Source organism: Daucus carota, mitochondrion, assembly GCF_001625215.2.
Source record: "Daucus carota subsp. sativus mitochondrion, complete sequence".
NCBI classification, from domain to species: domain Eukaryota; kingdom Viridiplantae; phylum Streptophyta; class Magnoliopsida; order Apiales; family Apiaceae; genus Daucus; species Daucus carota.
In genome coordinates, this window is record NC_087060.1 from 102,501 (window position 1) to 127,500 (window position 25,000).

At 43.8% G+C, this 25,000-nt stretch overlaps 2 protein-coding genes and 4 non-coding genes across 6 annotated transcripts; 4 read left to right on the forward strand and 2 right to left on the reverse strand.

Annotated features, from left to right (window-relative positions):
* Positions 1–780: 780 nt before the first annotated feature.
* Positions 781–1,353, forward strand: nad9 (NADH dehydrogenase subunit 9). Its single transcript has one exon. It carries the CDS (start codon positions 781–783, stop codon positions 1,351–1,353), a length of 573 nt encoding a protein of 190 aa, YP_011069387.1.
* Positions 1,354–2,203: 850 nt separating this feature from the next.
* trnW-cca lies at positions 2,204–2,277 on the forward strand. Its single transcript has one exon. It is a non-coding gene; the product is annotated as a tRNA-Trp (tRNA).
* A 2,587-nt stretch (positions 2,278–4,864) lies between these two features.
* atp6 (ATP synthase F0 subunit 6) lies at positions 4,865–6,016 on the forward strand. The gene has a single exon. It carries the CDS (start codon positions 4,865–4,867, stop codon positions 6,014–6,016), a length of 1,152 nt encoding a protein of 383 aa, YP_011069388.1.
* A 3,950-nt stretch (positions 6,017–9,966) lies between these two features.
* trnQ-uug lies at positions 9,967–10,038 on the reverse strand. Its single transcript has one exon. It is a non-coding gene; the product is annotated as a tRNA-Gln (tRNA).
* Positions 10,039–11,695: 1,657 nt separating this feature from the next.
* On the reverse strand, positions 11,696–11,767 carry trnG-gcc. The gene has a single exon. It is a non-coding gene; the product is annotated as a tRNA-Gly (tRNA).
* A 5,300-nt stretch (positions 11,768–17,067) lies between these two features.
* On the forward strand, positions 17,068–17,141 carry trnD-guc. The gene has a single exon. It is a non-coding gene; the product is annotated as a tRNA-Asp (tRNA).
* The last annotated feature ends 7,859 nt before the right edge of the window (positions 17,142–25,000 follow it).

Genomic DNA, 25,000 nt, shown 5'->3' on the forward strand with positions numbered 1-25,000 from the left:
GTGCTACAGGATTGTGTCCCGCTACCACTCTACCGAGGTTAGAACCGGGGTTCTACCACAAACAGGCCAACATTTGGTTAGGTAACTAGGATTCAGAGTCATTCTTACGAGTCCAAAGCCGACTTGCTTGAGGTGCTAAACTCTTTAATTTCCATCCATTACGAAGTCTCCGACTCACATAGATCCGGGAAGAACCTTTCATTTTGTTAAATTATTTTAAAAAGAAATGAATGAAGGACTCTTTCTGCTTTCATTCATACTTGACTTAGATTAGGGCCCACTTGCTTCCGCCCCTAGTTGCTGAATCATCACTCTGGTGAAGATTAGCATCACTAAATTGAGGAAGGGCACTTTCAAAAACTCTTTCTAGACCAGTCTCGCCTCAACTCAGTCCATCAAGACGATGGAGAAAGGTCTTTATCTACTATGTTAGTTACGTTCCAGCTCTAACGGAAGGTTTTTCTGTAATCAGGCTTCGACGAGAAAGACTTAACTGCTCGAAAGGCAGAGGCTGAGGCAACAGCTGACCACGGTTCTTTTCTTTAATCCCTTAACCTTCAATTAATGCCTGGTAAACATGTAGAAAAGACAGCTGAGAAGGCCTTTCTTTACTTTAGGGTCGCTCTGTTCATCCAACTCGAAATATCGTAAGAGAATAAAAAGAATCTTACGCCCAACAAGTCCCGTGCCTTTCTTGGTCGGACCAACCCAACCGGCTCTTTCCGACAAGTCTTTATGCATTTTTAGAGCAAGAAGCGGAACTACAAGAAAGCTTTCTTTATGGATAACCAATTCATTTTCAAATATAGTTGGGAGACTTTACCCAAGAAATGGGTAAAAAAAATGGAAAGATCGGAACATGGGAATAGATCTGATACCAATACGGACTACCCATTTCCGTTGTTGTGCTTTCTTAAATTGCATACCTATACAAGGGTTCAAGTTTTGATCGATATTTGCGGAGTTGATCATCCCTCTCGAAAACGAAGATTTGAAGTGGTCTATAATTTACTGAGTACTCGGTATAACTCGCGCATTCGTGTACAAACCAGTGCAGACGAAGTAACACGAATATCTCCGGTAGTCAGTCTATTTTCATCAGCCGGCCGGTGGGAGCGAGAAGTTTGGGATATGTTTGGTGTTTCTTCCATCAATCATCCGGATCTACGCCGTATATCAACAGATTATGGTTTCGAGGGTCATCCATTACGAAAAGACCTTCCTCTGAGTGGATATGTGGAAGTACGCTATGATGATCCAGAGAAACGTGTGGTTTCTGAACCCATTGAGATGACCCAAGAATTTCGCTATTTCGATTCTGCGAGTCCTTGGGAACAGCGTAGCGACGTATAATAAAGAATCAGAATCAGAATAGGTCCAGTCCAGGGGACAAATTAATAGGAAATGCTATTTGGCTTCGTAAGAATAAGAATGAGCTTATATGAAATGAAAGAGTTTAACGGGAATTGTCTTGATCGTCGGATATCATTGATAAAAAATAGGAATAAAGTGTTCTCGAACGATTTCCTGCAATTCCTCCCAGTATGGAATGAGTAAAGAATCAAGCTACAAGTCTCGATCTATACGAAACGCACTTGTTTTTTTGATTTCGGTTTCATTGATAGCAGAATATCCTGACTCTATAGGGGCGCTAGCGCTTGACTAATAGAATCTCAAAGGGGCCTGAATGAAACTTAACTTAATAGGCTGCTACTCTAGGCTCGCTTCTTCAAGCTCCGCCCCTTATTGAAAACGGCCTAGCTAACGAGCAATCTTTCTAAAGTGCTAACGCGTCTTATATTAGAATCTTAGTAAAGCAACCTTTCGCGCTAGGCGCTCACGTTTTTTGTCTGGGTGGAAGCAGGCGGCAGGGCTTGCTTAACCGGATACACGGAATTGGGATCTCTGTCGCATGCAAATCTTTCTATCGGGAAAGCCTCGCTTATTCACTTATTCAAAGGGCTAATTCTTTATGACCCTTTTTGCTCATAAGTAAGCATTGGTAGGAGCGGCGGGATGATGATTTTTATATTAAAAAAAAGAAAAAATTACAAAAGAAGAAAGAAATGGCAAGATCCGTTGAGATCGATTCAAATTGGGCATACAGAATCTTTTTCATTTTATGAGACTATATGCATGCAAGATGTATTGGGGGTACAAAAAGAATCCTTTTCTTTACAGTCGTATCTACTGTGATAAGAAAGCGCTCTTAGTTCAGTTCGGTAGAGCGCGGGTCTCCAAAACCTGATGTCGTAGGTTCAAATCCTACAGAGCGTGATTCCGTTCTTGTTAGGTCTAATTACAATGAAAGAACTTCACTAACTTGAACAGCAACCTTCATTTTACCTCCTGCGGATTCAAGAAAGGAGGAAGTCAATAAAAAAAAAGAGATGTTAATTAATCAAAGGTCCAACCGATCGCCGCGTCTGTATTGTAAATATGCAGTTACGAATAATCAAAAAAGTAATAGGAATTAGACCTAACACGATTCCAAATAAAATATAAAAACTTCAATCATTTAAATTAGTTTGAAAGGAGAAAAAAGAAAACTACGACTAGTCAGGAATTGCGAAGAAACATCGTAAGTAACAATAGTGAAAATTCCGGGTGACTGGATCGCCCCGGCAGTGGGGTTGCTCTAACTCAGATGACCCCGAGAAGCGCAGCACTCCGGTAACCGATCCTTCTGTAGGTGAAAGGGTAGAACGCCCCCAGGCCTCTCTTGGCAATAGTTTCCCTTTCTTATCTTCTACCTTGATGGGTGGGAGAGGCCACCGAATTAGGATATCACTACTAGCACGGACTGCGCAGGAAATTTATATCCTATAGATGTCTCGGCGCTTTCATTATCCTTTTCTTTTTTTTTTCTTTCCCTTCTTGATCTCCAAGTCTGTAAAAAATTGAATAGGAACTATGTATGTGAAGCACATGTTGCAGCCAAATGGGCTTGTAGGAACAAACATGATTTCTGGATGCTGGGAGATGGACAGACCAGACTGCATAAAACTACTGGAATGGAAAGAAAGAGAGGGGAAGAAGCAATTCGTTAAAAAAGGGATGAGCTACCCGGATGAACGAAGAGCTAAAAGGAAGACACAAAGTCCAGTGGCAGAGCGGCGATCAGCCTTTAACTAAAAAAGCTTGTCCAATAAGTGGTTCTGCCGTGAGTGACTTCGTGAACAGCCGCTTCATATCATAAAGAGTGTAAATTTCCTTTGCCGTCAAACTTAAAAAACGAACCCCGGGTTACTCATTCCCACTTCTCCATGTTGCCTGAGCTTCAATTACATCGAACCTTCCTCACAGCCATTCTTTTATATCATGCCAGCCTCTATCCCTTTCGCTTACGCTTTCACCACCCTTGGATCATTGGCTTGGCTCAGTGGCTACCAGTACTCAATCAACTCAGTAAATTGCTTAATTACTTAGAGTAGCTGCTATCAGAAAAGAAGAAATTCTATTTAAGACAGCACCTTTAGCTACGTTCCGTAAACCGAAGTCCTTATGCCGATCGTGCTCCACACAGAACAGCTACAACTGCTATATTCTTTAAGCCTACAGGTACGTGAGCCGCACATTCCTTTTACTAAAGATAGGCCGTGAACCAAGTCAAGACTAGGATCAAAATGTTGAATGGTAAAATCTAACATATGTATTTACTGAGACTGAAGTTCAGAATCAATTGGTATAGATAGAGTATTGACTTGCTTGATAGATTCATCTTGCCTTCCTGCCGGCCTAGTGCCCGTAACAGTATTCCCCGTGTATGAAAATTGACTAGTTAGTGGGATTCCTGCTATTGGTTGTGTAGGAGTACTTTCGTGAAACTGCTCTGCTTGAGCTCACGCTTAAATTGCAGCGACCCTCGTACTTCGCTCTGCTCTTGTGTACATGGTTGAGATTCCCTTCTATGTCAAAGTCAGGGATATTATCTGACAGGACGGAAGGGAGGGGGAGTGGAGAGAAAGAGATCACATTCTATCCTAGGGCTAGGGAGAGACATATTCCAGCCTTCTTCCCGCAACAAACAATCGAGCAGAAGGTCTGGCTGTGCGCGAAGAAGGACTTGACTTCGGCCATTAGTTAAACTGCTTTCACGAGTTGTTGAGGTTAATTCAATCTTTCTCTCGCCCTTAGCCTGAGCCTATTCTTCTTCACGTGAAAATGAGCTCCATCTCCTATTCTGTGTTCGTGGATATCTGTACTATTGGCATTTGCCCATCAAAGCCCTTAATCAATAGTAAAGTCCGAAGGTAAGGCGCATTCTATAACAGCTCTTATTCCGTCAACAGGGGATTCTTCCATTCTATGTGCGAGGAGGCCTAGCCCGGGATGCCAAACAAGTCTTATTGCAGGGTATTCTCAATCTTAGAAGGTAGTTTACTTACTTAGTGTCCTACGCTGAGGAGTTAACAAACAAAGTAGATCCTTTCTTCCCTTCCTTATTGCAATAGTGGGCAAATGCTGGGATTAGAGCCGATGTAGTTTATCGGGTCGTTCCTATGGAAAGTTGCATTAATGTTTTCTGGCCCAAGCAGTAAGGGAAATCTCTCTTATCTAAGGCAAAAGCAGTAATTTCCTAGGCCTAGAAAAAGAGTGTTTTGTCTTCTCTTCTTACGAAATGCCTACATGGCTCAGTAAGAGTTTTGATATGCAATCCAACCACGATATCCTAGGAATTGAGTTCTTGCTCACGTCTTTTTTAACTATGAGAGCTCTTTGTATAATATCGTAAGAGAATAAAAAGAATCTTACGCCCAACAAGTCCCGTGCCTTTCTCGGTCGGACCGACCAGAAATTGCGTTCCAAGTCTTTTTGCATTTTTAGAGCAAGAAGCAGAACTACAAGAAGAGTATAAAAGATAATGCCTATATTTCGCCGCTTTGACGAGAACAGACTGAATAGTAATAAAACATATAGTAAGAAATCTTATACTACTCAATTTGCACCTGAACCAACGACGACTGTTAACCCATCTGCCGCTTCTGGCGCTCAGGCTCAGGCGTTGACTGAACGTGCAGTAGAACTTAGGGCTCGAATACACGACGTATTAGGAGAGTTAATGGTTAACAGAAGTCCCGACGAGGTTTTAACAGCGGCTCAGGCGGTGCATGGGGAAAGCGACCTGATCGTTTTTCTGGAGTGCCTTTTAAATGATTTGAACATAAATGGAGTCCAGAGTGAAGCTTTTGCTGAAACTTGGTTTATAGCGGGGCAGGCCCCCACCATCCCCAGCCCACTTGAGCAATTTGCCATTCTCCCATTGATTCCTATGAATATAGGACACTTGTATTTCTCATTCACAAATCCCTCTTTGTTTATGCTACTCACTCTCAGTTTGGTCCTACTTTTGGTTCATTTTGTTACTAAAAACGGAGGAGGAAACTCAGTACCAAATGCTTGGCAATCCTTGGTAGAGCTTATTTATGATTTCGTGCCGAACCCGGTAAACGAACAAATAGGTGGTCTTTCCGGAAATGTTAAACAAAAGTTTTCCCCTCGCATCTCGGTCACTTTTACTTTTTCGTTCTTTCGTAATCCACAGGGTATGATACCTTATAGCTTCACAGTTACAAGTCATTTTCTCATTACTTTGGGCCTCTCATTTTCCATTTTTATTGGCATTACTCTCGTGGGATTTCAAAGAAATGGGCTTCATTTTTTAAGCTTTTCATTACCCGCAGGAGTCCCACTGCCGTTAGCACCTTTTTTAGTACTCCTTGAGCTAATCCCTCATTGTTTTCGCGCATTAAGCTCAGGAATACGTTTATTTGCTAATATGATGGCCGGTCATAGTTCAGTAAAGATTTTAAGTGGGTTCGCTTGGACTATGCTATGTATGAATGATCTTTTCTATTTCATAGGAGATCTGGGTCCTTTATTTATAGTTCTTGCATTAACCGGTCCGGAATTAGGTGTAGCTATATCACAAGCTCATGTTTCTACAATCTCAATCTGTATTTACTTGAATGATGCTACAAATCTCCATCAAAGTGAAGTGGTTATTTATAATTGAACAAAAGCGAGGAGCGAAGGCCGCAATAGCCATTATTTTCACTCTTTTTTAAATAAAAGAGACCGCCCTTGATCTGCTACCTCTCCACTTGCAATCTGATTTGGAAACGGTCCTTCGTTTGGTACATGTGGACTAGTAACTGACACAGGAGCATCTCCATCTCGATCAAAGTTTCATGTCTCGCTCGATAGCAACAGCCAAACCCTTCTCTTTGTCAGCTCGATCTGCTCTTTTTCTTGTAGAGGAATGTGGAGCAAGGACTCTCACAAAGATAGAACGGAATGCCTATTGCTTGGTAAATTCCTTGCCACTCTCATTTCAATTCGCTACTTCCATGATCACTGCGGCAGGATAAGTTTCCTTGCTCGGTATCAGGTATAGCTTGCTTTGCTCACTCACTGGGGCTGGGGGGCGGGATAAGAATGGTATTGTCATACCCAGTTTCATGTGGCAAGGTACGGCTTCTCACTTTCTAAAAAAATGAAGTGACAGAGCAATCGGGATCCGTACTTTGTCATCGATCCAATTCCTACCTCTCTTTGTTTCTCTCAATCACATACGTAGGAAACAGAAAAAATGGGACAACCAAAAACTTTAGCAACGGTCGGAATGACTTTTCTTCAACTTGACGGTGGAGCTTTCAAACCTGCTCCGGATTTCAGGAGTATAGGAAGTGCATATGAGTTCATGAGTCAAGGTGCGCTTCTCCTCCAATCGAATATCGAATCTATTCTACTAAAGCAACAAAGCCAAGAGGGGAAGTATACCAGTCCGGCGCAATCAGCTATAAACCAAACCACTCCCTTTGTTCTGCAACTGGACGGTCTCCCGAAACAGGTCAACTGGTAAATCCGGAACATTCCCTTATTGAAAGAATGCCCCGCTTCAATCTCTTGCTTGCTTTGGTGCCTGGTCCAAGGAAAGGAGTCGAAGTCTGCCTTCAAATAAGCAATCACAAAGGCTGATCGGTCATAGGCTCCGCCCTTGTTTTAGATCTTCTATCTCTAGCATTGGCTAGCGAAGCAGTAGTGGCAGAGGTCGAGCTGGTAAGCTAGCTCATAGGGCCGGCTGTCGGATGCGCTAAGGATGCTTATTCTTTCGTGCTAGGAGCAGTATGCAAGCTAGGAGTTTAATGTGAGGCGATAGTGCCTACTGTCGATAGGTAGCTCATCCCTTGCTTGGTAGTTCAAGACGTAGGCGCTGTTGTCTTTCGTGAGTGTGGGCGTGAGGCAGGATCAAACAAGGACAGGAAGTCAAGCTCACCCGGGAGATAAGGCCAATAAACAACCCAAATTCCTGCCTCCAGTCCAGACGAGCAGAGGAAGATATTTGATTCAAGGAGGGAAGTTCATAACTTATGCCCCAGGTACCACCTCCCAATTCTCCGCCGAGTTCAAGCATAGCAGATTGAGGGAAGAAGATAGGTATGAATTAAGGCTCATCTTGAAGCGCTAAAACATAGGTTTTGAATGATGACATGTACTTCAGGGTTTTCTATCCAGGCGGTAAGCATTACTTTAGCAAGTAATCCGTTGCTTGTTCTCAGTCGGCGAAGCCTAGGGCCTCACATCCGGAGTTCTTTCTATTTAATGCTTCCACCTTCCGGCCTACTACTTGGTTTCTCGTTCCTCGCCTTCCTAGCTTTCCTCGGTCTCGGTTTCCTCGACCTTTCACTTTCAACTGAATATTCTCTCCTTCGGTTAGCTATGTTAGAATGAGTTAAGGAAGCGCGTGCACGCGCGAGACTATTCTATTCTACGGACTTGATTGCAGTGTACTCTTTCTTCCTCATCTGAGGAATGGGCCAAGCCGATCCGTTGTTGGCTCAGAAAGTTCATTTGCTAGTTCGAAAGAAGCTGAATCCGGGTGCAAATGGGATTTCAAATGGTTCTTCTGTTTCGGAGCATGCTGCGCAGACTCACTTGGTAAATAGCCTTACCTAAAAGAGTCAAGGTGCTCACACATGAAATTACCTTTTTTCAACAAATATTCAATGTATGTTTTATGCCATACTGGGGCAAAGTCATCGAGACCATATCCATCACCGGGAAGAAGCGAAGCCAGAATTGAAGTAGGATAAGCCTGAGATATCTAGTACAGTAACAGTGGTCGAATTGCTGCATAGCCTGGTCTATAATACGAATTAGGCAAATCCTAGTTCTCAAGTTAGCTCGGGGAGAAGAGGGTGACAAAGGAAGGATAGGAATATTGATTGAATCACAAACCTCTTATTTATATATATATATATTATTATTTATATAGAAGAAGGTCCAATCACGAATGCTTTCAGTTCCTGTGATATAAAGTTGCACGAAACAAATGGGCGGCTATTAGTATAATCTTAAGCCAACAATTCCTTCTTTCCAGGAAAGCCCTTTTTTGGCATCAATGAAACTCTGTGATCTAGGATTATAAACCTCATTCAGTCTGGGAGATAGTGGAATTTCGTACATACACCTTTATTTAAAAGGTATTAGTAGTAGTCAAGTCAAATCCTCTCTTCATTCTCTGCTTCCTTTCTTTCCTTTCCTAATTCAGCCCTTGGCGAGTTGGTACAAGAGATGGCGCATTTCGCTGAGGAGGAGGCATTCATAGTCTAAGAATCGGGCAAGCCGTCTTTCGTACCCTTGCCCTTGGGATGAGCCAACGCAGACAGTAAGTAAGATAGCTGTAGAGAAAACAGATTCATCTCAGGTCTTGAAGTAAAGGCTGCTAACCCTATTCCTAGTTGGTATCCCGAAGCTTCGTTTAACGACGTATTCTAAGAGCTATCCATCAATATAGATGGAAGAACCAATGTGGCAGAGGAAGTGGTTCCGTTGTCTCAGCCCCCATAGGTAGTCAATTCCTTCAATAAGAAGGAGCTAGCCTATCCTGCCCCTTGCTTGTGATCGTGATCTTGGAATTGAACACTCCGACCTGGAAAATATTTTACTCAATCAATATCTTAGTCAATCGCCTTTCCTACTTCGATTCCAGCGAAAGCGGTTGGTCAATAGCTTCAAAGTGAGTTAGCAGAAGAGATTGATCCCAACATGTCAAGGAAGGGCAACACTAAAGTATGGGTGCCTTGAGAAATGGGTTTGGTTCGGGCAGCTGGAGCAATGGTTTTTCTAAGACCAGCCCTGTTGCAAAGACTTTCTCCTCGGGTTCGTATTAGCGTATTCGGCTCTGTACCCAATGCATCCTACCTTCCATCAATGGGACCGATGTAGGGCCCAATCATAGTCAAAATCAGACTTCAATCCTGGCAAAGGAGTCGATAGTGAGAATCCAGTATAAAGTAAAGTCTAAATCTTCCTGTTGCTGAGATGGACCCTTTTGTTGATGAAGAGATAGCGCCAATTTCCTTCACAAGTGCTTCGAATGCCTTTTCTCTCGAAATCGGACATTGATAGGAATAGATTCGCTATGGGTATAGGCTCTCAAAGGCCTTCTCCTTGGGTCAAGTAAGTCCTTCCTACTCCATGTATTGGTGCTTCCCTTTGGCGGGGTTCTATTCTGCAATTCATTCTAATTAGTCTTGGTGGGGAAAGAAAGCAGAGCAAAAATCCGTTTGCAGCAAGCCTCTTCAAAAGCTGCATTCAATAGGTCTTAGCACTATTGGACTATCAAAACTGGAGTTCTTTTGCCTTTCCTTTCGCCCGCTCAGCACGTACTTCACCACACCTCTTGGCTTACGGGCAATCTACCTTTCAGTTACTTTGTCTTAGCTCAGGCTAGGAGAAGTTCACTCAAGCAGATAGTTCACATAGTAAAGTCAGCAAGCAGATAGCTCACATATCTACTTGACGCTCCCAAAAGTACGAGACGGCAGCGGCTGGGCGAGCGAAAAAGTAGGCTGAAGTCACACTTTTGGCTTGCTACAAGCTGGGCTCAGGGACTGCAGTCAGCCGCTTCCCCTGTAGTCGTCAGCTCGTTCTTGACAGATCCGATCGGGTGTTCATAATCTGGAGTAAAAGGATTCGAACCTTTGCATGCCGGTACCAAAAACCGATGCCTTACCACTTGGCTATACTCCATACGGCCTGTTTTGGACGGCAGAACGGGGAGAGGGGGAAGGGAGAAGCAGGGCTCGAAGAAGAAGCCGAGCCGTGCAAAAGGGCGCGAGGATATAGCAAGTAAGCAGCAAGGTTCTCCCTTTAGGACCGACTACAACAAGCTCGCGACTCTAATAGAAACAAAGGGTAAGCTCTCTGCTCTATTTACTTGCAATGCTATGCGGCTCCGCGTCCACCGAAAGTCGGCAACCTTCGTCACCGTCAGCGTTTGGTACTCTCTCGATAGCTTCAATAGTTCACTGAAAGCCTTTGGTGTAATGAACCGCAAGCCCTTCAGAAAGAAAGACATAATAAGAAAGGGTTGGTTAAGAACTATTGACTGTAAACCATAGCAGTTACAGTCACTCAATGGAGATGTTCGCCTTTGGAATGAAGATGGATGAACAGGCACTTGAGCCTGGAACTGATGAAATTCGGGAAAAAGAGAGAACCGGTCACTATACTGGGGGGGCGAGACATGACCGCGACTTAAGATTCAAGTACCGTTGAAAAGACTAAAGGAACGGGGGAATGACTACCTGTAATAAAGCACAGGCTAATACGAGCCGACCAGAAGAAGCAAGGCTTAGATTACCAGATCCTGGACACAATCTTCCTAGAGATGGAGAGCCCAAGACTTATTTACAAGCCTCCTTTTTTCCTTTTTTTTTTCATCAATGCTGGCCCAGTCGAGGCTCGTCCATGCCCAATCCCAATGGAAAACCCTTCGATTTGCCCCTCCCTAGCTCTATAATCCACCCCCCCCCGGTCCCTGAAAGCCCTCCCGGTGGCCTAGCCCTCTTTCTCAACTCGAGTCTTAAGTTCAGCGGCTTTCATCGTTGATGAACACCTGCGCTAATAAGACAAAGAAGTGGGGAGTCTATGCCTTGAATGAATCAGTAACAACGGATTAGTGGAATGAGGGATCAAGAGACGGATAGGGGGGCCTATCAATCATTGGTGGACCTTCCCTTGAACCAGTCGCGGAGCTCTCAACTGAGTTGTTTAGGTTCTTGAATTCCATCTCTAGTTGGGGGTTTCGGTTCGAAGGTTCTAAAATGTGGTGCGGGTTCATCTCTCTCGACCTGTTCAGGTTCAAGGGAGGGCGATCGAGGGGACCCAGGCTTTAGATCTCTTCTCTATGGCGGGAGGTTTCTTTCGTATCCAGAGTGTGTTGGGGAGGCAGGGAAGACGGATTGGATCGAGAGGCAATGCTTATGCCTCTTCTTTATCGAGAGGATTCCCAGCATTTGAAGTCTCCGGCGAAGGAGACAAGGGCGAGGCACCGAACATGTTCTATCCTCAACCTCCATCCGTCATTAGTCATCTAAATTCGCCTTTCCTATTCACCAGTACACTGGCGCGCTACAACTAGCAGCCCCTTTACTAGTAAGGGAAAACGCTAGCGCGCTAGCTAGCTACTTACACTTATAAGTTATAGCCCCTACTTCATTTATGGGATATTTGAAGAAGCCTGCTGAAAAACAGAAGCGCGCAACGGCTGATGAAAAGCCGGCTGCTTGTTAGGAGTAGGTTTTGGCTTGCCCCTTTCTATGTTATTAGTAAGATAGGTTTGGAACCCTATACAATACAAGGGGCTTATGCACTCCACTCGTTACCACTAAACGACGAAGCCGGGAGCGGAAGAAGGGACTTGAACCCTCAACCTCAGCCTTGGCAAGGCTATGCTCTACCATTAAGCTATTTCCGCCAGCTACGGTAGTGGCGAAGCACTACTGAGCAATTCACGTATCACTTGATACGGACGACGCCTGTTTTCCGCCGGACCAAAGTCTTGACCTCCGATCGAGCTACGAACACGAGCGAGTAGGTAGGCGGCTGGGGGGGGGCTGCCTTTTCAATCAATCTCCGACCGCTCAGTGCCGCTATTGGTGCGAGTTGTAAGGAGTCTTGGTCTCGAGTCAAGCTGGGGCGTCATTTCATTCTCGTAACGGGAATGAGTGCACCGCAAGACCAGACAAGTTGCTCCCTCGCCTCGCAGCGGCGGCATTTGTCTTTTAAGTGAAGTCATTTCCTCATACAGCTCCTCTTATTCTACGAGAATCCAAACTGCAGCTCCACGAGTCTACTCGGAACCGGCCGATTCCTGAGCCATTCGTTCTCCCCTCCATGCGGCGCCTGTGGAACGAGGGACCATCCCCCGAACGACAAAAGAAAAGACTTTTTCGCTTATTTCGGCAATATGATGATGTATTCCCCCCAGAAAGCATACAGCAAAGAATTGCTGTGAAAACAGGAATAATTCAAAACGTATGTCGGAATTGGATCCGGATCCTTTTTGGACCGAGCAAAGGGAGCGACTCATTGGCGAATCTATAATACAACCAAAAAAAGGTTGGGAATATAAAATGGAAACGCTGGAAAGTCAATTCAATGAATTGATAGCATCCTTAGCAATTCATGCGAAGATTGGTCGTTGGGGATCTCTAGAAAGCCCGTTTTATGAGATTTCTGAGAGATCAAAAGGGGCACGGATGCTTTATTTATCACCAGGTAAAGATGAATACTATATGGTAGCGGCGGGAAATCCTTTGGCTTTGAATCAGGGTCTTCAGGAAGAACAGGTTGTTCCAGTTCGATATCGTCAAGAATTCAAAGTGGAGTCAGATAGAATCTTAGGCATACGGTTACCGCCCCGAGCTGAACCATTTAGGTTCATTACAGCTGGGCACTACTGGGCGCTGCTTCCTCAATTCACAATCCGACTTCACTATGAAAGACGAATAATTTCTTATAGAACATCCTGTATACGATATTTGAAGTAAATTCGTTTTCATTGCTTTCATTGCAACTTAAATTATGATCACCTCAACTTCTCGACGCTTTCTTTCTTCGACGTGAGGCGCTCTCCCTTTACTGAAAGCAAGTAATGAATAAAAACAGGAGTAGATTGTAATAAGAACGGGATTGATTGCACGCACCGGATCACCTCTACCTTCAAGTTCTGCTTCGGGGAGACTTTTGTTCAAATGCCATAATAAATCGAACAAAGCCGTAGCTATAGATCAGGGATCGGAATGTAAGTACTTGTAACAATAGTCACCTCCTTCCACAGGTCGAGATAGGGCTCTCTGAGATAGGCTACCATCAAAAGAGCGCAGAACTCAGCTAAAACATTAACGAGAACATAGACTATAACACAAAACTCACTTAGCGAGAGAACATCTGCTTTCTTTCTTGGAATCATGAGTTTGCAATCGAGAGGGAGCTTGCAAAGCTGCTCAATCATAGAGAGGCAAGAAGGGGGAATGGAATAAAGTAGGCTATAGTGACGCTAGGGCCTAGTCGGCTTCAACCATCAAAGAAATTTCTACTCTATTCTATTAGCCATAGGCGTAGGAATGGCGTGCTGAGAGAAGACCCTACTTACTAATTCTTTATGCATGGGTGCAGGAAGAGCCAACTGCTTTCTTTACTGCAAACTAGTGACTGAGTCCAAAGCAGAGAGGTAAAGGACATCTGCTAAGCAAGCACAAAGAGTTTTATAGCTAATAAAAGCATCAAGTTTTCTTTTCTCTTCAGATAAATACCTTTCGTGTTTGTTGATAGAGGAAGGGTAGCCAAAAAGGCGAAGTCTGGTACTGGATCATCGGTCTTTATATTTATATAAGAGTCAGACTCAAAGAACCGAATAAAGCTTCGGGAGTGGGCCTCGGCTCGGCTTACGAAAGTAGTTGCTATGGCGACAACAGGCATCGCTTTTCTGCTTTTTGAATGGATATACCTGAAAGGAAGAAAAGGGATCCGGAAAGTCCAATCGTGTTGGAAAGCAAGTCAGAATAGGCTCTCGCTTGAGCCGGACAAAGGCTATAGAAGGTGTTCGGAGTTGGCTTAACGTAGAATAAAAGAAGTTTCCCAATGTCGCTCCCCGATGGAAGTGGGGAAAGGGATGATGGCATTGCCCGGTAAACCGCCAAAGAGATCCAATTAGCGAAGCGACGAGAGTGGAGTTTAAATTGACGTGAGGACCTACTCGTGACTTTAGGCATTTCTTTTTCCCGCGTTTTGAACGGGTTCTTGAACAGCCATGTCATTCCTTGGAACGTGAAAGCTTGTTAATCGGTGATGAAAGATAGAACTGGCCCCCCTACTGCCCTTATTTTTGTTGTTCACGGAACTCATATGAGCGGGTAGATCTCTACAACTACTATCATTATTTATTTCGCTAGGCAGACCTTGACTGAGACTGTTTGATCCTTAGCAAATAAGGGGCAATCTTTCGAGAATCGAAAGTCCGGACCTGTAGAACAAGAAAGCTTCGACACAGGAGATTAGGACAGAGAAGTTAGCGGTAGGGGTCTTTCCTGGGTCAACCAATTGCATTACTTCTTTCGGAAGCGAAAAAACATTCTAGTTGTGCTGTACCCTTCTCCGCTCCCCCCGGCTGTGCCGTACCGGTGAACTGAACTCGAGTTCGTTCTATTCGTTATAACAGAATGCTAACCCTTGGTGATTGGCCAATTCCAAGGTCTTTATCAATAGAGCTCTACTAATGAAATAGGGGTGGCGAAACCAAGTCTTTCAGTCCCGGAAAGAAAATCGGGGTAGACCAGCACTGTTAAAGGCTACTACCCGCCATGTTCCCGCTCGGTTTCAAGTCTACTCTGTAGCGACTGCCCCAGGTCCTTGACCCGACCAACTCACGTAAGTCCAATACTTGAAGTCTACTCTTCCCACTTAATGTCAATTGTCTACGATCAGTATTGATGGACTTCCCCAGTCCTTTACTTTTTACTTTAAGGCTTCGAGCGGATAGGCAATGATAATTGGGAGCCAATAGACAATACGAACTACGTATCCAAGCCTTCTTCCCGAAACTACCTAACAACATTGCATTCTATACGCTCTTTCTTTTATCGTTCGTATACTCACTTGCCATAAGCATATAGAGCTAGTACAGCAAGTCTTGCTATTGACTCTATATAGCTTATATAGTAGCTATGCCATAGTTCTTTCATAACCTAGCTGTAAAGGGGAATGAAGTGGTTTAGCTATGCTCATAACAGAGTCGAATTGAGACCTTCTTTCTTTCTATATGCAATTTCCACTCTCGAGCTTCTATACCAACGAGAGAGGGAAGAAGTAGCGAGACTGGTACGGAGAGGATAGCAGCGGAGCTAGGTGCATTTTGTGGTGATACAAACAAATACGTATGTCCCCTGCTCTCTCCATGTTTTTCCTGGATCTGTCCCGAACTTCTCCTTATCCACTCGTCCATCGGATTAACTTCAACTCGTGAATCAGATCAACTGGTGAATGGGCAGGAACTTACATAGCGATATCCCTGTGGGAAGGTTCTATGAGCACTAAGAAAAAGGCATTACGACGTCTTAGGCTTGCTGGCCTGATTGAAATCGAAAACTTGGCTCAATTGAAGCCAAACCGGGTTCCTCGCTAGAGTCTATTGAGATGCCAGTCAACGGTTGGCAGGGCTTGTTATGCCGGCTTTTGATAAAGGATTCTCGGATTGGCATTATGCCTTGCCTTGATTAGAGTTCGAAATCCCTATCCAAGCTAATCAAACTCGAATTTGACTTAATCTCCAACCCCATAACCAAAAACCTCCCTGGAGCTTGGTCATCCTTTCTGTGAGGTAGCTTGTCTCCTCCAGCTTGTCTGGTTAATGGGGCTCTCTATTCAAAGATTCAAGAAGTCACTCCGCTTTCTGGGATGGAGAAGTTTCCCTTTCTTTGATTCATTCGCCCTACGTGATCATCTACTTTCTTCCAGTGGAGAAGGGACAGACCTTCCCCGTCTAGTCGAATAAGTCAAAGCGATTTTGGTCACAGAAATGGGAGAGACAAAAGCAAATATCAAATCTTAGCCAATCAAGAGTGGGTAGCGCGAAGAAATGGTTCAATCACCAAGGCAAGCGTGACCGAGCAGCCCATTTTGACGAGCAAGCTCGAAATAAATCGACTGCATAAAAGGAACTCCATCTTTGAAAAGAAGACAGAAATAGGGAAGAATTTGACAGCGATAAAAAACATAATAATAATGGGAACTCTACCTTCTGGTGGAGAGATGAGGGGACGGCACCCAAGCTATTAAATCTCCGGCTATTAATATTGAGCCAAATGGGACAGAAGGTACTCTTATATATAATCTGCTCTGACTGTTCTCGTAACCGGTGCTAGTGAAAGCAAATGACATAGTTAAAGAAGAAGAGAATGCCCTGAGAGAAGAAAGGAAGTCAGGGAATGGGCAGGTGCTATAGCCAGAAGAAGTTGTTACAGAATAGGTTGCATCTAGCATACAACCAGTGGAGCCATAAGTTGTAGATATTCTATTAAATGGCTGAATCCGTTGTTCAATATTTTATAACTTTTAAATCATACGCTGTCTCCATATCCGTTGTTCAAATAGCAGCTGCTTGGCTCTTTCCCGGTGGAAGCTTTGAAGGAATTGACTCCTTAGACTGTTGAATAAAAAAAAAGAACTGCTCTTGGTCTACCCGCTGTGATTGAATCACTAACCGCAGTTGTGCTAGAATCAGATAGATCCGGGTGGAAGGTTTTCATTTGACATTAGAGCCGCTATTGAAGGAATTACCGGGGAACTACAATTTTTTTTATGTAAAGATGAGATTCATTTTGAAAAGAATCCCAGATACATGGCTTACATACCCGGCCCAACATTTCTTGGAAAACAATCGAATCGACGGCTGGTTCTATTTACCTATATCTTCTGCTTTTAAAATGAAGACTAAGACAGGAGTTTCGTGGAAAATAAAGAAGCCTTGAATCGATGACTTAAGCCTCTTTCTTAGCTTAGGGCGTTTAAAGAGCGTGACTCTTTAGTTAAAAGTTAAAAAAAGGGCCCATTTGGTTCCATTCATGAATTAGCCCACTATGAGTCTACTGCATTTAAAAAGAAAGATATCGAATTATATAAGAATATAGTATATCATTCGTGTTTCTGTTACAACACGGCGAAAGTAAATAGTTCGAATGAAGAGAAAAAAAAAAAGAATTTTTAGGCTTTACACCTGGGATTGTAGTTCAATCGGTCAGAGCACCGCCCTGTCAAGGCGGAAGCTGCGGGTTCGAGCCCCGTCAGTCCCGACGGATTAAATAAATACATCAATTCATCTCTCCATTTTCGGCGAAAGGTTTGACATGAGAATCCGCAGCTACTGCTATCGAATCCCCTGTTTTCGCAAGTGAATCAGAGCTGGAAAGGGCTAGCCGATGTGGGACTGATGACTTTCCTGGATTGGATTCCTTGCTTGCATCCCTTGTTGGAATGGAACTAGCAGTTAAGTGCTTAAATAAATTCTCCGGGCGAAGAGTCGCTTTTGCTTGAGAAGAAGCTGTTGGAGGAAGGAACTGACATATGTTTTCAAATGGCCAAAATTCCCGGGTTTCCTAGTCTGTAACTAGCATGTGTTGATTATGTCTCTTGCTAAGTATTGACTGTGTTTGCATACGGCTAGCCAGTCTTCACTAGCTTTTTTCTGTTTGTCTGCCATATGAGAGAGACTTTACTGTAAGCAAGGTAGCTTTTCCACCTATATGAAACGAAAAAAGTAGACTTGTTCAAGCATCTATGGTAAGGAAATGAGTGAGGTAACCTTTCCATATATATGAAACGCACACTTTCTTGTTTTGAAAGCATCTCTGGTAAGAAAATGGCATGAGTCACTTTTGCTGCTATATAAAACGAAAAATAGCTATACTTGCTAAGAAGCCACTGTTGGAGTATTAAGCAACTCAAACAACAACATTATGTTGACTGTAAGCTACAGAATGCGAGGTTAGGAAGAGTTAGAAGCAACATTATGTTGACTGTAAGCGAGGAGTTATATGCAAGTATTGCTAACTAGCCCATAGAAGACAGTAGCTATACTTGCTAAGACACCTAGCTAGTATTAACAACAAGAGCAACAAGCAAGATTCACTCGCTCATCAGCATACGGGCCCCTCTGCTTCCTTGCTAGATTAGAAGCCAAACAAGCTGTTTTAACTTCACTTAGGCAACAAGAGCTAATAGTTAGAAGCAACTGCAACATTGAATAGCGCTTTCAGCTACAGAATGCGAGGTTAGCTACACTTGCTTAGTTCAAACAACAATAGCTACAATAACTGCTAAAACAGCAGAGCTCTTAGCAACATTTCCCCCGAACTACTCGCTCAAGCAGGAACAAGAACTCCTAGCTTCAATAGCTACTTTAGCACCTTAGCCCCTAGCTACACTTGCTGCTCTGCATTAGCTACACTTTAGCTAACTACAACACTTTCCGTAGGGCTATAAGTAAGTCAAAAAAGAGCTGTAGATAAGCTTCTATCGTTCGTATACCTATATACGGTATACTCACTAGCTTTCTTTTCTTTTGCACCATTAGATAACTACTTCACTTTCTTAGTTGCCGTAGGTCTTATAGAAAGAGTAGAGTTGCAATAGAACACTACATCTTATGCACTCTTCTCCGCAATCAGCTGCTAGCTTCTATAACACTACACTTCTTTCTTTTCTTATGCACCGGAAAGAAGGTTCTGTTCTGAGTTGAAGGCAAGAGCTCTTTCTACTGATCAGCTGGGAAAGTCTATAGTAGTACTCCCGATATAGCTTGTTTACTTGCTTCTTGCATATATGAGTTCTAGCTAGAGGCGGTTAATGAGGAAGGGTTAATGACATCAGTTTGGCTAATCGGGATAAAGAAGTTGCTAGAGAGCGGGGCAAGCTTTCTTGCTTTAGCATGCATATTGACCTACTTTTGCAAGAATAGCTAAATACTAGATAGATAGTTTACTTGCTTTCACTCTAATAGTACTATAGAAGCTACCTATATTCTGGTTTAGTTGCTATAGTTTACCAGGTTAGTTGCTACTTGACTATATTATATACAAGACTCTTCTAGTTTATTTGCACATCTATAAGCCAAGACCATAAGCTAGTTGGCTTTCTAGTTACATAGCGTGTATGGCTACTCCGGTTGTTGCTAGCAAGACTAGTTACAAACTACAGGAAGTTTATTTACTTAGTGTTATACGCTAAGGAACAATGGCTACTTGGGCTCCAAACAACAAGGATGTTTACTTAGAAGGAAAGTTGCTCAACTTTAGAGCACCATCTCACCATGTCATAAGCTTTCATCTGTCTGTTAAAATGTGATGCTATTTCATTCCTCAGTAATCTAATCCATTCCCTCCTTCACTGCAGCTTCAGGTCGACAAAAGCAAAAGGAGGAGGGCAGTAACTCAAGGACTTCATTCGACAAAAGAAAAGTCTGAGATGGCTACGGCTTTCGGACTAGGGCAAGGAGAAGAGAATGGAAGAGCTTGCTGACGAGTCAAGAGACTAGAGGAGAAAGCTTGGTTGCTTCCTCAAGCGGGGTCTTAATGGAAGAGCTTTACTTACTGACTAGTCTGGCTTTGAATCAAATCCATTCTATGGCTAATATTTAGCGTTCTATCGCAAGAATAGGACTCCATAGTACGCGACATTCAAGCCTAAACGTAGGATAGAAGCGGCAAAGAGCAGCCGTTAGGACGAAGAAGACGTTGTACATTGCCCCCAGCTCTCGGATAATGAAAAAAAATACATAGTACCCGCCTGAACCTACCATTAATTCTGTGCCTATTCGAGATTCGAGAAGGTCTAGAGAAGGTCTATCTGTGTGGAATATGCCATAGGCGCGCACCCTCACCGGCTCGGATGCCCTATTTTTATTTTTAGGCTGCTAGGTAAGGTGGATCATAGGATCTGTCGTTGGCTGCCCGTGTTACCAGTCCTATAGGGGTGGAGATGTGGCCACCTTCGAACTAGCCTTTTCTTCAGAAGTTTCAAGGCTAACTTATCAAGTCCATAACCTGGGCAGGCATTCTTGTCCTATCATCAGTGAATGGGGCTTACTGAGTTCCTTCCTGGGCCTTCTAGTGGGATATAAGCCCGTAAAAACAGCCTCAGAGGAATGGGAACGAAACAAGTGGCAACTACTATTATGGGAAAGCAGCAACTACTATGAAACAAGCGTCCGGCAACTACTATTATGGGAAAGCAACAACAATGAAAGCAATGATTCGCCTAGCAGCCAAAACAAACAAGTACTCAGGCTACAATTCTAATTCAAGTGAGCCTACGGATGACATGAAATCAACTATTGATCTGAGTGATTTAGAGAATAGCTCCGAGAATAGCTCAGGGAGTGATTCAGACTCAAGCTCCGGGAGTAATTATGTGAAACAGCGAAGTGAAACGAAGCGAAGCTCAGGCTACGGGTACGGCAGTTCTGATGAAAGCGATGGGAGTTCTGATGACAAGACTACTTCTGAAACGACTGATGGGACTACTAGCTCAGGTGGCAACGATAGCAATAACCATAACAGCAACGATAGCCATAACAAAGAGCCTTTCCATAAAGTCCCAAGGTATGGAACCCCAGAAAGAGGCTAGCCCAACTTAAGTGGGATATGATAGCTTTTTGAGACAAAAAGCAACTTATTTGGCACTTTCCCCTTGGGAAGACTGGTAACAAATAGTCCTTGGTGTCACTGTCCCTGGGCTTACTCCAAGTAAACTTCTATCCTATCAGGTCACCTGTAATCGGTCTTTTGAGAATAAGTTACCAGCTTTTCTTCTTTGGCCTTTGTAGCACCCCCTTTCCTACGCTAGAGGTTGTATAGAGGAACGATATAGAGAAAGATCAGATGAAGGACATTCCATATGCTTCCGCTGTTGGAAGCTTGATGTACGCCCAGACGTGTACACGGCCGGACATTGCCTATGCTGTGTCGTTCGTTCCTACACTTGTGGTTGTCTCGACTGCATTCTCTTTGGTATTCCCAAGCGAATGTGAACTGTTTAACCAATCAGTAGCAGAATTATAGATAGGCGAAGGAAGGTCAACTCTTTACACTTCGGAAATCGAAGTAAACTCTTTGCCTTCTTGACTGCCAGCATCAAGACGTGCGGTTACCTCAGAGCAACCCTAGGAGAAGGAATCTATGTCTGGTTTTGAATGCCCCATTCTTTCCGCAAGTGGTTGGGCGCCCGAATACACTAAGGCGGATAGGCCTTGTCAAGCTTTCAGCTAGGCTCCATAGTTATCTTTGTAGCCATACTTATGAGATCCCGGTCAAGATAAAAAAAAGGAAGAAGGCGCTGTTAAGCCCTATTCATTTCTCATATCTCAAAGGAAGGATGAGAACCAACTATGTAGCATCTACACCGAGAATTCAAGTATTGTATACGTCATTAGTCCGATCCTTTGTAGGAACTACCCGTAATAACGAACTTGCAAAATGGATCTGTTTATCATCTGGAAAGAATGAATTGGAAATGTACCAGAACAGATCTGCAAATAGGGAACTTCGTGTCTCTTGCCAGCTGCCTTCGTGTCTCTTGCCATAGAACAGTACTATGTATTTTGTGACAAGTCCTATTCTTGTTCTCAGTCGGCGAAGCCTCTTCTGTTCTCAGTCGGCGAAGCCTCACAGCAATATGGCAGATATTCTAGGGAAAACGTTAGATCATATTCTAGTAGAAAAGTGGCATTAAAGACCCAGCGTTAGACCATATACAATAAAAGGTAAAATGAGTAGAAAAGTGGCCCTTGTTAAAGCATTCACTTGCTTCGGCCCCAAATAGCTCTTTCTACAGATATCGGATTGTAGTATACTCTATCCCATTTCGTTAGATCATAAAATAGATGGCATTTTCTACAATCGGCAACTGTTACGATCAAATACAATCAAACAAGAAAAGACGTTTAGCTTCTATCGTTCGTATACCTATATACGGTATACTCACTCGCTTTCAGGTATAGCACATATTAGAAGTTCTTAGCTTCTGGGGCATATATCGCTACCCGGGAAGAGGGAGGCAGCTAGACTTATATTCAGATGAGAATCAACCTTCAGGGAAGGACCTATATTTGGTCATGCGAATCGCCATTCCGGGACAAGTACCACTGTTCGTATGGCTGCGAATCGTCGTTTGGGAAGACCTATTCAACCGGTTCGCTAGCTGATGTCCTTGTGTGGGGATGATCCAGAGTAGCTGTAGCCGGTCGATAGGAGTTCGTTACTCGCCTTTGTTTGGTCATGCGAATCGCCTTTCCGGGAATAGGGAGGCAATCAGTCCCACATTCGGGGAATAGGGAGGCAGCAAGACCCATATTTGATGTGTTGTTTGCGGGAAAGTCCGCGCCATTGTTAGTGCCAAGACCCTAGAATAGTGAACACCAAGTGAAGAGCCGCCCTCCGGGAACGCCGAGAAGGGGGACGAACAGCTTTGATTGGATCCGATCTGGTAGACAGAGACGAAGACAAGGATGAATAATCTGAAGAAGGCTATGCCGAATCCGAGGGAAGAAGAAGACTACGAAGAAAGAAGCCGATGCCTGGGCCGAGGCTGGTGCCTAATTCTATGCTTCAATCAAGCCTAAGCTAGAGCTGGAGCTGAAGCTGAAGCCTAATTCTAAGTTTCATCTAAAGCTGAAGTTAGGGCTGGAGCCTGAGTTGGTGTTGATGTCTTAGAGTAGCGAAACTACAAGTGAAGGGGCGCTATCCGGAACCCTTAAGGTCGGGGACAATCTGCTTCGATTGGGCCTTGCAGGCAGACAGGTTAACTTGTGGAGACGAAATCGAATCCTATAAGAATGTCGAGTCCCGAGGGACTGCAAGAGGCTGAGCTAACAAGCTGGCTGAATATATCAGGGGGATCCCATAAATAATAAGTAAGAGAAGTCACCCGGGCTATGAGCTATTTCGTCGTTTTCTTGCCGGAGTTCGCTAGCCGTTCAATCCGCTATAGAATACGCTGTGTGTCCTAACCAGACCTGGTGCCGTGGGGCGATAAGGGGTGCTTTATCGAAACTAGGCAGGATAACTTGGCTAACTTTCCTACTCTGATAATAGCACCTCTGAACGGCGCCTCAACCGCCGTAACGAAGGAATGAATCTAATCTATTAAGTGGGAAAGAAAAGAGCCCTCGTAAGGCCTCATTCATCTCTTACCCGGAAAAAGGCCTCTCTCATCCCTTGCAGCTAATTAATGGCAGCCCCTTTCTTGCTCCTGTTTACCGTATTATTACTCTTCCACTAGAGGATTGAGACCGATTGGACAGCTTTCAAAGACGGCTCTATTTGACCTGACCTACTTCGAATCCCCCCTCTCTATGGGCATCCGAATAGGCATCTTGAGAATAAATTCTAGAAAGAATATAGGTGCCTTGATCTAAACACTAAAAAGTTGAGTACATATGAGTGATACTAAGTAAGGAGACTATTATGTTCTTACGAGTCAGTTTCCAAAGTCTCATTTTAATGGTGATATTCAAAGTGTGCATTCAAAAGGTCAGGCATAAGCCTGCGCTATCAAGTCAGGTGCTATAGGCGATGCCTCTCAAATGTAGGCCTTTGTACCGCGCACTCACATAGCTAAGGTGTGAAGAGCGGAACCCATTTGTATCCCCCATGGCAGTATGAACAGCTGTCCCCTCTCGTCATTCTATCCGTGGCCGTTCATGTAAGTTTCGCCCTTTTTATAAGTATGTTCTAGGTCTTTTCCCAGGAAAGGCATATACTACTGATAGTGGTCTCTGTATTCTCCGATGCGCCCATAAGATTTTTGAATATATGTCTCTATGATTAGAACTCTCACCTCGATAGGTCCTGGATCGCCCTCTCCCATGAGCTTTTCTAATCCCGTTGATCTCGAGATGAGATGGCTGAGTCCGATTCACCTTGTCTGCATTGCCATTGCCTTCTTTTTTGTAGACTGCTCAGCCTAAGGCTAAAGGATAAAATGTGCTATAAAAGAAGAAAGTCAATTACCTGGCGAACCATATGGCCCCCAAAAGAACTGCTGTAATCGCTTCAACCCAGAAAGATAAAGTGCTGCTTCGCTTGTAACAGGTAAAAAGCCGGTTCTTAAGCAGGGGAGGTCAAAAAGCTTTAGCTTTCGACCAGAAAGCTTTATTTTTTGCTTAGCGCTAACAACTATGGCCATCGGTGCCACTGTAGCTGACAAGGACTGCTTTCTATCTAAGAGAACTCTATCAGCCTCTCGATGTGTCCTTTCGCTACCATAGGTACCAACCTCGTTAACTGTACCAAAGTATGGTTTCACAGTCACGCCTCCATGACTCCTATATTCGTTCAGTTTCTAGTTTTTATCTATCGGGCATTTCTTGAATCTGTTTATCGAAGTACTCATTTACGGCCTGGTGATTTCTATCTAACATGGCCATAAATTATGCTCGAGTGACGTCGCTTCTTCGGCCCGAACCAAGGAATCCCTTAGATATGATGCAAAACGGATCTTGTTCTATCCTTGATCAGAGATTTCTCTATGAAAAAAACGAATCGGAGTTTGAAGAAGGGGAAGGGGCTCTCGACCCGCAACAGATAGAGGAGGATTTATTTAATCACATAGTTTGGGCTCCTAGAATATGGCACCCTTGGGGCATTCTATTTGATTGTATCGAAAGGCCCAATGAATTGGGATTTCCCTATTGGTCCAGGTCATTTCGGGGCAAGCGGATCCTTTATGATGAAGAGGATGAGCTTCAAGAGAATGATTCGGAGTTCTTGCAGAGTGGAACCATGCAGTACCAGACACGAGATAGATCTTCCAAAGAACAAGGCTTTTTTCGAATAAGCCAATTCATTTGGGACCCTGCAGATCCACTCTTTGTCCTATTCAAAGATCAGTCCTCTGTCTCTGTGTTTTCACATCGAGAATTATTTGCAGATGAAGAGATGTCAAAGGGGCTTCTTACTTCCCAAACAGATCCTCCTACATCTATATATAAACGCTGGTTTATCAAGAAGACGCAAGAAAAGCACTTTGAATTGTTGATTAATCGCCAGAGATGGTTTAGAACCACTAGTTCATTATCTAATGGATCTTTCCGTTCTAATACTCTATCCGAGAGTTATCAGTATTTATCAAATCTATTCCTATCTAACGGAACTCT